The sequence below is a fragment of the Canis lupus genome, chromosome 37, assembly GCF_003254725.2.
Source record: "Canis lupus dingo isolate Sandy chromosome 37, ASM325472v2, whole genome shotgun sequence".
In the NCBI taxonomy this organism is placed as follows: domain Eukaryota; kingdom Metazoa; phylum Chordata; class Mammalia; order Carnivora; family Canidae; genus Canis; species Canis lupus.
Genome location: NC_064279.1, coordinates 12184832 through 12198634, shown reverse-complemented (window position 1 = coordinate 12198634; position 13803 = coordinate 12184832). Strand labels below are relative to the sequence as shown.

The 13803-nt window shown below is 33.4% G+C and overlaps 1 protein-coding gene across 14 annotated transcripts in view; it reads right to left on the bottom strand.

Moving 5' to 3' along the window:
* CARF (calcium responsive transcription factor) overlaps nt 1–13803 on the bottom strand; it is a 103070-nt gene that overhangs the window by 36367 nt on the left and 52900 nt on the right. For 6 of the 14 annotated variants that reach the window (XM_049106661.1, XM_025441955.3, XM_025441954.3 and 3 more), the window contains 3 exons: nt 10902–11032; nt 10102–10471; nt 496–5101 (listed from right to left, as the gene is read on the bottom strand). In XM_049106661.1, the coding sequence (XP_048962618.1) occupies nt 4956–5101; nt 10102–10471; nt 10902–11032 (647 nt within the window). In that variant the 3' untranslated portion in view covers nt 496–4955. Of the gene's footprint in view, nt 1–495; nt 5102–5463; nt 7426–10101; nt 10472–10901; nt 11033–13803 lie in introns of those variants that run through there. The other 8 variants (XM_025441966.3, XM_025441967.3, XM_025441965.3 and 5 more) reach the window with 4 other exon arrangements.

The following is a 13803-nucleotide window of genomic DNA, read 5'->3' as shown; positions in this document are numbered from 1 at the left end:
ACTCAAAATCAAGGAAGGCCAAAGCAACTAGAGTGTGTCGGATAAAGTACTGGAGAAGAAAGAGCTACACAGAAAACTCCAGAGATTGATAGAAGGTTACTCTCTAACATTCAACAGAGTATTTAACAATCAGTGCATGAGTATAAGGAATTACTTAAGACCAGGGGAAGAACAACCTCCTAAGGTTCCCAGGGTCCAGAAGAGGCCAATTCTCATCAACCAAAGAAGAAAACCCCATTAATTCAAAAGCAGTGTAGAATACTCAGAAAGGATTTGCCTCAATAATGAGATAAAATTAACAGTATTTTAAATGCTGACAAAATCAAATATCCGTTCCTAACAAAAATTTTCAGCAAGCTAAGAACAGAATTTGATAATTTCTGTCCAATTTGATAAAGGACATATGCAAAAAATATGGTTAACCTTGTAACAGTGAAAGACTAAATGCTTTCCCCCTGAGATCAGAAGCAAGGCAAGGATGTACACTCCAACCAGTTTTTTTTAAAAGATTTTATTTATTTATTCATGAGAGACACACAGAAAGGCAGAGATATAGTCAGAGGGAGAGGCAGGCTCCCCGCAGGAAGCCCAATGCTGGACTCAGTCCCAGGACCCCAGGATCACGACCTGAGCCAAAGGCAGATGCTCAACCACTGAGCCATCCAGGTGCCCCCCACTCCAACCAGTTCTAATCAAAATTTACTTTAAGTTCTAGTCAGTGTAACAGTTGTGAAAAAGAAATACAAGGCATTCAGACTGGAAAAGAAGATGTACAACAGTGTAATTGTCTATGTAGAAAATCTAACAGCATCTACCAAAAAGCTATGAGAATAAGTGAGTTTAATAAGGTTGTTAAGATAAGATCCACAGAACAAATCAATTGTACTTCTATATTGATGCAAAAAAGAAATTGAAATTAAAAAACACTTATTTAGAAGTTCTTAGTGATAAATCTGACAAAAGATATGTGAGACTTATACATTGAAAACTCTAAGACATTGCAGAGAAAAAAATAAAGTATCAATATTAAGATTTCAATTATCACCAAATTGATCTATATAGTCTACATATCCCAGTCAAAATCCAATCAGGCATTTAAAACAAAAGAAAATGACAAGGTGATTCTAAAATTCACACGGAAAAACAAAGAATTTAGAATAGCCAAAAGAAATCTGAAAGGAAGAATAAGGTTCAAAGACTATATTACTGGATTCAAAGACTCATTATAAAGGTATAATAATCAAGATAACATGGTACTGGCATCAGTACGGACAAGTTTCTCAATCTTGGTACTACAGACATTTTCAGCTAGATAACTTTTTGTTGTGGGGACTGTCCTATGCATTGCACAATATTGAGCAGAAGCTCTGGCTTCTATCAGAAACCAGAATATCTCTTTAGCTCTTTTAAAATTGTCTCCAGGGCAGCCCCAGTGGCTCAGCAGTTTAGCGCCGCCTGCAGCCCAGGGCATGATCCTGGAGACCCAGGATCAAGTCCCATGTCAGGCTCCCTGCTTGGAGCCTGCTTCTCCCTCTGCCTGTGTCTCTGCCTCTCTCTCTCTCTCTCTCTCGTGAATAAATAAATAAAAGTCTTTCAAAAAATAAAAAATAGTCTCCAGATTTTGTGCAATGTCCCCTAGAGGCAAAATTGCCCTGCTTGAGACCACTGTGATAGACTAGAGATCAATGATAAAGAACAGAGTCCAGAAAGTCATCCAAATATATGTAATTAATGGATTTTTCATCAAGGGTATAAATTTAATTCAGTGGAGAAATACAATCTTTTTTTTTAAATACAATCTTTTTTAAAAAATGGTATGCAAGAAAGAGTCCTGTACCACATATATAAAAATTAACTCAAAATAGAGCATGCATCTAAATGTAAACTCAAAGTTATAAAACTTCTTAGAAGAAAACTTGGGAAAAATTCTAACCATAGGTTAGGAAAAGATCTCTTAGGTCTCTTACACAAAAGTATGATCCACAAAAGAAAAAAAAAGATACACTGGACTTCATCACAATTAAGAACTGTTCTTTGAAAGATTTTGTTAAGAAACTAAAAAGATAAGCTATAGATCAGGTGAAAATACTTGTAAATAACATTTCTAAAAAATGGACGTGGGTCTACAATATACTTTTTAAACCTCTGTAATAAGAAAAGAACAATTCCAATTAAAACTGAGGTAAAGATTCAAACAGACACTTCACTAAAGAAGATATACAGATGGCACATAACACATAAAAAGATGTTCAACAGCATTGGTCCTTATACAAACAGAAATTAAAACCACAATCAGATACTCTACATATCTATTACAATGCCTAAAATCCTGTCCATACCAAGTGCTGGCTAGAACTCTCATATACTGCTGACAGGAATGTAAAGTGGTACATCCACTTTGGAAAAATCACTTGACAGTTTCCTAAAATGTTAATTTACACCTATCATATGATGCAGCCATTTCACTCCTAGATATTACTTAAGAGAAACGAAGGCATATATTCATACAAAGACTTTTATACAAAAAAAAAAAAAAAAAAAAAAAAAAGACTTTTATACAAATGTTCATAGAGGCTTTATTTGTAATAGCCAAGAGCTGTAAACAGCCCAGCTATCTATCAACAGATGAATGGACAATTTGGTATATCTGTACAATGGAATACTACTCAACAATAAAAAGGAATGGACTATTCATATATCCTGTGACAGAGATAAATCTGAAAATAACTATGCTGAGTGACAAAGGTCAGATAAAAATGTTCATACTATATCATTTTTATAAAATTATAGACAAAGCAAATTGATGTCTAGGGACAGAAAGCAAATCAGTCATTGTTTGGGGATGGTGAGATGGGGATGGAAGTCAGGAAGAAGAGGGTATGGATTACAAAGAGGCAGTAGGATCTTTTGGATGTGATGGATATGTTCATCATCTTGATTGTGGTGATGGTTTCATAGGTATATAGATATGATATATATAGATATCAAATATATATATATAGATATAGATATATATATCTATAGATATATAGATAGGTATATAGATATCAAAACTTATTAAATTGTGCACTTTAACTATGTGCTTTTTGTTTTATGTCAATTATACCTCAATAAAAATATTTTTAAAACCTCTGCTAATATCTGATTCCACTCTGTCCTCTAGTTTTAGAAACTTTTTTTCCTAGTAGAGATATGATTGACACATAACATTAAGGTATACAATGTATTGATTTGCTAATTTATATTTTGCAATATAATTACCACCATAGATAGAGCTAGCTAATATCACTATCATGCCACACAATTATTCTTTCCTCTTTTTATTACCCCCCATTCTTTCCTTTTAGATGTAGTCTCTGAGCAACTTTGAATTTTATAATGCAGTATTGCTAACCATACTTACTATGTGTACATTAGAATTCCAGGACTTATTTACTAATTGCAAGTTTGTACCCTTAAACAACATTTCCCCTGTACTATTATACCCATATCACATTTTCAAAGGTTTTCAATTTTAACTATAGAATTTATTCTTCTCATGAATCAAATTTAGAATCCATTAGTTTTTTTTTAAGATTCTGATTTTATTCCTGAAGTCTTAAGAATTCAGTCAGCAATGAATATTTGTATTATTTAACACTAGTTTTCATAGCTAACATGTATGTGCCAAAAGTACACTAAATTTCTGCCATTATAACTAAGTTAATCAAGTAGAAGTTACAGATACCAAAGCAATACACCATTTAACATGTCTAACGTCTAAATCAGCGGATGGGGAACAGTTAATACAGTGTCTTTTCTGAAGAGAATAAGATTTTCTATGGTCCTATAAAATAGGCAGGGTGGAATAAAGCAAAAAAAGCCAAGAGGGAAAACACTGATGATCCCTCCTTTTTTGAATCATATACTTCTTTCATTATGTCAAAAAATATAAAGCTGTACTTGAAGATGTCACAGTGTCAAGATGTAATAGAAAAAGAATTAATACCTTCTTACATGCATTGTTTTAAAATATTGATGGTTGGCTGAGCTGAGAGTACTAAATGCATATATGTCCCTAAATGTAACAATAATAGGGATTACCGGCAGTTATACTGAAAAACTTTCAGGTTCCAAATTGAACATAAATTTCTAGCCAAAGTTCTTAGGTAAAGTGTTTATTCAACATCTGATGAACAAAACTACCACTATCCCCAGAAAAAAAGTATAAAAAGAAAACTAACAAATTTAAGAAAAAAATAACACAGGATTTTTAATGAAAAATATTACATTATAACAAAGACACTATACATTAAGTTGCTATATATATATATATATATATACACACACACACAAACACACACACACACACACATTTTAAAACTTTAAAAAAGACCTGGTACAAATTAAATGACATCTTTCTCATACTCACATGATTAAGTATGTATTTTGACAGGATGTAAAAATGAAACACAAGCTGGTAGGCCTCAAAATCAGAAACTGTAATGCAGGATCAGCTTCCAAAATCTGTTTTCTATCATTTTCATGACTTTTAGAAAACATCGGATAAGACAAGGTACTTTTTATAAAAGCTTTTTCTTTTAAGCATGTTAACTGCTTATGGAAAAAATTAATATTGAAGGAAAAGCCCACCATGGCGGTATTTATTTATAATTCACTATAGTGTATATAAAATTCACTGGGAGGCTTTGAAACATGAAAACTACAATGAGTGAAAAAGCTCAGTTGCAATTATGAATTTCTAACTACTTATTTTGAACGTCCAACTTTTATGACAGATATTACACCTTGTAATACATGACACAAAAGAGCATATATCAAACTTTGCTGTAGAGCTGTTAGGAGAATGCCAAATATAGCTACTGAAAATTTTATGCACTTGCATTTAATACCCTGTGCATTTAAAAAATAATTTACTATTTAAAATATGTAAACATACTTTTAAAAAAGTGATGCTAAGCACCTTTAAAATATAATACTGATATACTGTGACTGAACATGCATGTAGAGGACAAATGAATTTTTAAAAATTTAGAAGCCATTTTTAAAGAGCTACTCATTGAAATACTTACATGAAAATATTGATAGTTCCAGTTTCTACCTAAAAACCAAAAGAGTATACAATTAGGGACTTAAACCTTCCTTCATGCTTTTTAATTTTGTTTTTTGTTTGTGGGGAGGATGTACTGTAACTTTCTGTCCTCATTAAAAAAAAAAAAGAAAGAAAAAAACAGAAAACAAAACAAAACAAACCCCCACAAAAACCCAGTACCAGAAAGAGACATTCACATAAAATGAAGTGAGAGAAATATTTTTAACTATGCTTTGTTCTTGATCAAGTGCCAAAGTCTGAATGCTCTAACATCTCTCATCCTTGTAGGTAACTGACTAGAGTTTGTTTCTTAACAAGCATTTCTCCTTAACAACTCAACATCAAAAAGGAATAGAATGTCTCCAAAGGAATATAGTTCAACTGGTAAAATATTTAATAATAAAAAACTACTGCCATTAATGAAAAGATTACTTAATATCTTGAAAACAGTTTCCATAAAACCCAGAAATAACAAATGAAAAGAATCATTACCTATAATATAATATAATACTACATTATAAATTTAGACTTATACCCTTTAAGTACACACAGACTAAGAGAAATCTGGGGTTGAAGTAACTAAGAGCTGTGTCTTAGGAGTAACATAATCAGATTTTGCAGCCTGCCTCTAAAATGCTGACATCAAATACTTTCAATTCTTAGAACAGTTAGCTATTCTAACTAAAAATCATATATGTAACTGAATATTAACTTTTTATTAAATAGGATTATAAATACATTTTCATATTAAATAGGGTATAAATCTAAAGAGCAAAGACTTTAAGAGTTCCAATCACTTCTAATATAACAATGCTTTATACTTAGATACATGCTGTGTACCTGCAACAAAGTGAATTAAGAATGAGAGACTGGACTTAGAAAAGAGAAAAATGATTCATATTTATATAAAATATTATGGTTAAATTTCACATTATATCTTATATGCTTTGAATATTAAACATTAATATCCATTTGAAATCCTTATTACTTTTAAATAAAATCCTAACTATACCCACAAATGGTCTCTGGGTTGAAAAAAACCTTTACATTGATTTATTGACAGTTTATAATTGACATTTCTAGTTTACCAACCTTCCAGAAAACAGAAGCTTACAATGAATATAGTGATTAGGACTTATTCAGCATTTCAAGTAAATATAGTTACTCAACAAGCAAATATACATACACATCAGTTGTTTTAAATATGAACTAAATTTTAACTACAAATACTTACCTTGAAATATTATAAATTCTAATACCACCAATTCAGTAAGAACTCTGGCATAGAAAAATAAACACAACTCAAATTCTTTTCCAACCAGAGCTGAATCTTCGATACAAAATAGGAAAAAAAAATCCTCTCCTGATATCAAAAAGTTCCCCCAAATCATCTGTAAACACCAGGGGAAGTCTATTATTCTTTCTGAATTCTCTTAATTTCTACATGTTTCTATCCACAAGTAGTGCTTTCCTTACATTAGTATATAAATCCATGCAATATACATTTATTTCTGTTGCTTATCTGATTAATTCAAGTTAAAATTCTGAGTACTTACCAAGACACTTTAAATTTCTACTAGATGACCATTATTATGTTACAGGTTTGTAGTGTTAAGTATAAAAATTATAATGGAAGAAGCCAAAATGCAACTACAGTTTCCACAGATGTGAATGCTGCGCTTCGTGTTATGATTAAAATCTACTATTGTTTTATCCTTCCTATTAGACAGACTACAAATAATCTCTCACCTGTCTGCTAACGTAAAGAATTTCGTCACAACTTTAAAGAGGAAAAAAGTTCTTTTGTAACTTTTTAAAAAGTCAACATACATATACACAGTCACACACACACACACACACACACACACCTTTTTGTTGTTGTTTTTGTCTATTCAGACCTCAAACTGGGTATTTCCAAGGTATGAGTTAGGTAACTATTTGTGTTCAGACTATATTGTCATGGATAAATTCAAATGATCTTTTGAAATACTGGCCTTATCAGTAATCAAAAAGCATAAGAATTATACAAAATGAGAGGAGTAAAATAGCTTCCAAAAATATGGACTTGGCAACAAACATCGGTTTTAAATCAAAGTTGCTCATTGAACTAGTCTTCAGTCCATTTATCACAATGCTGCGCTTTGACAATATTCACCTTCTTTTTTATGACATCAGAAGTCACCCAAGTTGTAAATTCTGAAAAGCTTCAATAATTTATGTGGCAGATAATTTCTTACAGTCCAAATTTTTTTTTGTTTCCATAGACAATGGAGGTTCTTTGGGTTCTTGCTTAACTTGGTTCACAGAAATGGTACCTTCTGGATTTTCTTCAACTTTAAAACCAAACATAAAAGAAAAAGCCTAAAGGTTAATGTAACTTATAACACTGGAATCTTTATAATTACATGAATTTAGAAGCAAGGCAAAAAACTGCAGTTTTTTTGAAAAGCAGTCAGTGTGTTTGAGAACTCAGTACTTCTGACATCTTAATAGTCATTTATAATAAATTCTTACAGGATGTGTACACCTGAAACTAATGTAACAATATGTGTCAACTAAACTTCAATAAAAAAAAAGAAAAGAAAAAGAAAAATTATAAAAAATTAAATGTTGAGAAGTTTAAAAAAATTCTTTCAGTATGCTTCTGGTAATGAAAACAAGAAGGGACTAAAAACCATAGTTATTCTCCTTTACAGATACTTTGACAAAAAAGCAGTCCATAATTTAATAAAATTATGAGGACTATCTTATATTTAAGCTTAACTGTCTTTAAGAATATATGTAAAAAGAAGTCAGGAAGCCTCCCATTATTTGAAAATGATATTTTGCAAACAGTAGACATATATATTACAAATTCACAGATTTGTTACCACTCCCATTTGGTTTCCATATGTGGTCATATATCGAGGAAAATGTTCCCTCCCTAAAGAAACTCCCCTATATAAGTACATATAAAAAATGTGCCATATCTTAATGGATAGTTCTGACTTAGCTGTACAAGCTATGTGTTTGCTTATCTGAAATACTGCACACTGTGCTTACCATTCTAATTTTAAAGTACTTATGATCAGATTAATCTGAAAGCAGCATACCAGCAACACTATCTTATCTGGCAGGTGGAATGTCTAAGATAAAATCTTTCTCTCTCTTTCTCGCAATATCAGTTTTGACTTGCTATAGGGAACCAGGATTAAAGGGACTAATATTTGCTCAGAAAAGTGCGTTGAACACACTTTGGGTATATAAGGAGCTAGTCCACACTATAGAAAAAAAAGGTAGAAGATGGATTTGAATGACCCTCAAAATTCATATTCAGGTGAAGTAGACCCTCAGATCATGATCTAACTTGATATATCATGCAAGTTCAGATCCAAAGAGGGTCTCCTTTAAAGCAATCTGAAAAAAAAAAAAAAAAAAAAAAAAAAAAAAAAAAAAAAAAAAAAAAAAAAAAAAAATAAAGCAATCTGAATTAGAGGGGATCCCTGGGTGGCTCAGTGGTTTAGCGCCTGCCTTTGGCCCAGGGCGCAATCCTGGAGTCCCGGGATTGAGTCCCGTGTCGGGCTCCCTGCATGGAGCCTGCTTCTCCCTCTGCCTGTGTCTCTGCCTCTCTCTGTCTCTCTGTCCATCATGAAAAAATAAAATCTTAAAACAAACAAACAAACAAACAAACAAACAAAAAGCAATCTGAATTAGAGCTCCCATTGTACCCACTGGTACAACACAGAGGGAGAAGCACATTAGAATGGAACAAAACTTTGGAGGCAGATAAATCTGGGTTTAAATTCCTGCTCTATCACTTTTAGGTAATTACTTAACCTCCCTGAGCCTTGATTTCCTTATGTGTAGAATGGAGACATCATCAACTATTTCAGGAATTTGTGAGGATTAATTCACATATATTCCTTTTCTCTCTCTTCTACTAAACTTATTCAGTAGTGTCAACTGCCACAGAACTCTGGATAAATTTTCTTAAAAATAATGCTTCCAATAAATTTAAAAGATAATGATTCTTTTCTGGAAGGAACTATCTTATACTTTTCCTTACCCAGAAGGATGATGACTAAGAATGTAAAGAAAGTAAATACTTTTTATGTTCTAACAATAACTTCTATGAAGATTTTTGCTCTTCAAAGCAAATCACAAATGTTTCCCCACAAAAGTGCCCAATCTAGAATAGCTATGTGAAAGCGAGTATACGGGTCAAGTAAGAGTTTGAATATATTACTATGTTAGCTGAGTTTGTTACAAAGTGAAGGTAACAAGGTCTTGGATTAAACCCAAGTCTCCAAGGTTTACCTAGGTCCCTTTCAAGTTCTGTAGAACTCAAGATTTAAGTTTATAACTCAAAATCTTTTAAAGTTTTTTTTTATGCAGGCCTGAACAGGGTTCAGTCATGTATACTTCCTTTTTTTTTTTTTTTATTTATGATAGTCACACAGAGAGAGAGAGAGAGGCAAAGACACAGGCAGAGGGAGAAGCAGGCTCCATGCACCGGGAGCCTGACGTGGGATTTGATCCCGGGTCTCCAGGATCGCGCGCTGGGCCAAAGGCAGGCGCCAAACCGCTGCACCACCCAGGTGCAAAATCTTTAACATTTATTTATTTTTTTTTAAATCTTTAACATTTATATCTGCCCACTCCATTCCATTTTTCCTTTTAACACTTTTTCCACAGTAATCTTTACACTAAATGTTTTCCTTTTAAAGTTTCTAATTTTTTCTTTTTTTTTCTAATTTTTTTTTCATGCATTATAAAATGATCCTCTGATTTCATGTCACCACAGATTTTCCATGTAAAATTATGTAATTAGGGAATGAATAATTTTGATAGAGAAAAAAATTAAGAAATTTAAAAGTTATTATGTTCTTGACATTTTCCCCTTTATCTTGTAGTTTTGCTTTATTTATATATTATAAGCCCCTGAGAAGAAATAATGTTTTCTGTAGTGTAATAGTAATGATAGTCTATAAAAGTTAACAAAATAAAATTACAAGTTGCTTTGAACTTACTAATAGCTGGGTGGCTATCTATAATCTGTATTGGGATGGTCTGCACATTTCCTAGCAGAATCCGATGAACACTTCCTTCCATATTCTCTGTATCCTCAACATCTCCAACTTCCACCAGCTGGTCCATTGCAGCTAGATTTTGATCTGGTCCTGGAAGGTTACCCATGGTAGAGGCAATAATGCTATTGTTTGGGGTTAGGCAAGTATCTGTTTGAAGACTATGACTTTGACCAAGAAGTAGAGAATTATTATTCATTACAGTACTTTCTAATGAATCCAGAAGTCTTGAAGGACTGGAGGAAGGATGGTTATTTACTGATAGCAGAGCCGGTGATCCATCAGAAGTGAATCTTGGTTGCAACTGCAAACCCTTTTAAACCAAAAAGAATTACATCAAAATGTTGAAATTTACTATGTCTAATTTTCTCATAGGATATATTATTCTTTTGACACATAATTAGAATAAAATATAGGAGTATAGTTGCTAAGATATTGAAGAGAAAAACAAAGGAAAAGTAGTACAACTAAATTTTATTGCATGCACAGTCAATTCCAACTTTTTCAAAAAGTTTTTTTTTTTTTTTCAAAAAGTATTGTTTAAATGATCTTATATCAAGATACTCCATAGTGTGGGCTAGCTCCTCATATACCCAAGATATCAAAAAAGTCAGGAAATTAATAATAAAAACATCTTTTGTCATTATTATAATTCTATAGTAATTCTATAAAATCCCTAGAAGAAGAGTGATTGAGGAGGAAGGGGAAAAGCTTCAATTTTGTCTATTTCACTGGATACCTACCTGTAGTTGCGTAAATATTTTTGGCTGAAATGTGGAAAGTGAAGAAAGCAAGTGGGCTGGCTCTGGAGACAAAGAACCTCTTGTCTGATTTGTTTCCACTTTGGTATTTATTGATTCTCCTAGTGAATTTCCTAAATTATATTAAAAAAAACAGCTATCAAAACAAAATAATGTTTATGGCTTCTATGTTATGTTATGTGATACTATATTTTATTATAACACTGTCACAATTAGAATAGGAAATAAAGTCAAAGGTTTGAAAAGGACTTCAAGAAGTTATTTTGCCCACTATTTCCTGAGCTGGTAGGATCAGAATCATTCAGGAACTTTTTTTTTTTTTAAGATTTTATTTATTTATTTATTCATGAGAGACACAGATTGAGAGAGGCAGAGACATAGGCAGAAGGAGAAGCAGGCTTCATGCAGGGAGCCCGATGTGGGACTTGATCCCCAGAACTCAATCCCCAGGACTCCAGGATCACGCCCCGGGCCGAAGGCAGGCACTAAACCGCTGAGCCACCCAGGCATCCCTCATTCAGGGAACTTTTTTGTTTTGAAGATTTTATTTATTTGTTCATGAGAGACAGAGAGAGAGACAGGCAGAGACAAAGGCAGAGGAGAAGCAGGCCCCATGCAGGGAGCCTGACGTGGGACTCAATCACGGGTCCTCAGGATTATGCTCTGGGCCGAAGGCAGTGCTAAAGCGCTGAGCCACCGGGCTGCCCTCATTCAGCAACTTTTTAAAAATATAAATTCCTAGGTTCAACCTCCATTAATTTAAATTCAGTATATCTAGGATCTGATATTGGAATTTTTTTTTTCCTTGAAAGATAATGTATTTGCAACTCTAATTGCAATCTAACTTCCATGCTCATGCTTCTCTGGATATATAAAACTTATTGAGCCTCTCAATTATAAAGACCAAACTTAATTTATCTTTGGTAGCCCTTATACCTAGGATAATACCCAGCATAAAGTGGGTCCTCAATAATAATAGTATTAAATTTTATTTTAATAATTTATTTTGGAGTAAATGAATAAGAGTAAAAATCTGTTTTTAAGTATCTCAATTGCAAAGTAATTGTCCTTAGAGAATATAGTCCCTCTCATGTAATTTTTATGTATTAACCCAAATATATGCATCTCTTAAAGCCAATCAAAACCAATATCAACAACTGTTTATTGCTTCTATACTGTAACTAAGTAATTTTTAAAAATGACCCTGGTGTCAGACAAGGATGGATTTAAGCACCAGCTAGCTTTTCTTGGTAACCTTCAACATGCTACTTAACTTGGTTTTTAAGCTTCAGTTTCATCTGTAACATCAGGAGTAAGAGAATCTTCCTCAAAGGACTTTTGAGGTTAAACAGCACTCTTTGGGCAGCCCGGGTGGCTCAGCGGTTTAGCACCACCTTTGGCCTAGGGCCTGATCCTGGAGACGTAGGATCGAGTCCCACATTGGGCTCCCTGCATGGAGCCTGCTTCTCCCTCTGCCTGTGTCTCTGCCTCTCTCTTTCTCTCTCTCTCTGTCTCTCTCATGAATAAATAAATAAAATCTATTAAAAAAAAAAACAAACAGCACTCTCACATTTCTTGGCTTCTTCATTTCTTTTAATTGAAGTATAGCTGGTACACAATGTCACATTAGTTTCAGGTGTACATATACTGACTCCATCATAAGTTTGTATGTTGTACTATGCTTATCTCATGTGTAGCTACCATACAATGCCATTACAGTACCATTGACTATGTTCTCTTTTATCCCAGTGACTTGTTCCTTCCAGAATCAGAAGCTTGTATCTTCCACTCCTCTTAATACACTATACCCATCTCCTACCACTCCTCCCTTCTGGCAACCATCAGTTTGTTCTCTGTATTTATGGGTCTGTTTCTGCTTTTTATTTGCTTATTTGTTTTGGTTTTTAGAGTCCACATATAAATGAAATCACATGGTATAGGTCTTTCTCTAACTTATTTCATTTTTTGGCTTCATTAAATCGCTAATTCAAACATCTCATTTTCTTTGATCACAAACTCTTATTTTTCCAGGGACTTTCCTTAAGTACTTTACTAGACCTGTTATCTTAATCTCACGTGAACTTCAGTCCATCGTTTCCTCAGTTTTCTTCAGATATATCAACTTCTTCCTTAATAAAATTTTCTCCCCATTCAGCTTAGTAGAATCCTACAGTTACAGTTTCAGTCACTCTTGCAAATACCCTAAACTCCCTTGCTTCTTAGTACTTTTGTTATAACCTCTGATAAAATCCTAACACTGAATGAAAATGGCTTCCAGAGCCTACATGTTTGAAGCGGAATGTCACTGAGAAAGAAACTTGCTGCTACTACTAATACCAATTCATGATCATCAACTTCAACAGGACCTTCACCTGTACCTGACAATCTTAGGTTTCTCTCACTCTATATGATAGAAGATTTCAGATGTCCAATCTTGGCCACACTACCTGAGACCTTTTTCATTCTCAGCACTCTTACTTAAAGAGAAAAGAGAAACTATCAGTAATTTCCTCAACTTCTCATCACCAAAGATATCAAATACCTTCATCTTCATGTCTCTCTTCAGGTCTGTCTTATCTGAGAATACCTTCCCTTAGCCCCATATTCCCTTCATAGTACATTGTCTCTACTTCTTCATTCATCACCCATTTACTCTTCAACCATCCCAATGTGGCTTCTTCGCAATCCACCCAACTGAAATGGCTCTGATACTTAAGCTTTCCATACCTGATTTTATGAACATTTTTCTTTCCCCTTGCCATCACCAAATCCTATTCTTATACCAGTGCTGCCTACCTCAGTAAATGCCATTATCAATCAGTTGTTCATGGAAGAAACTCAGGATTCATCCCAGATCATTCCCATTCTTTTACCCCCCTTTCAT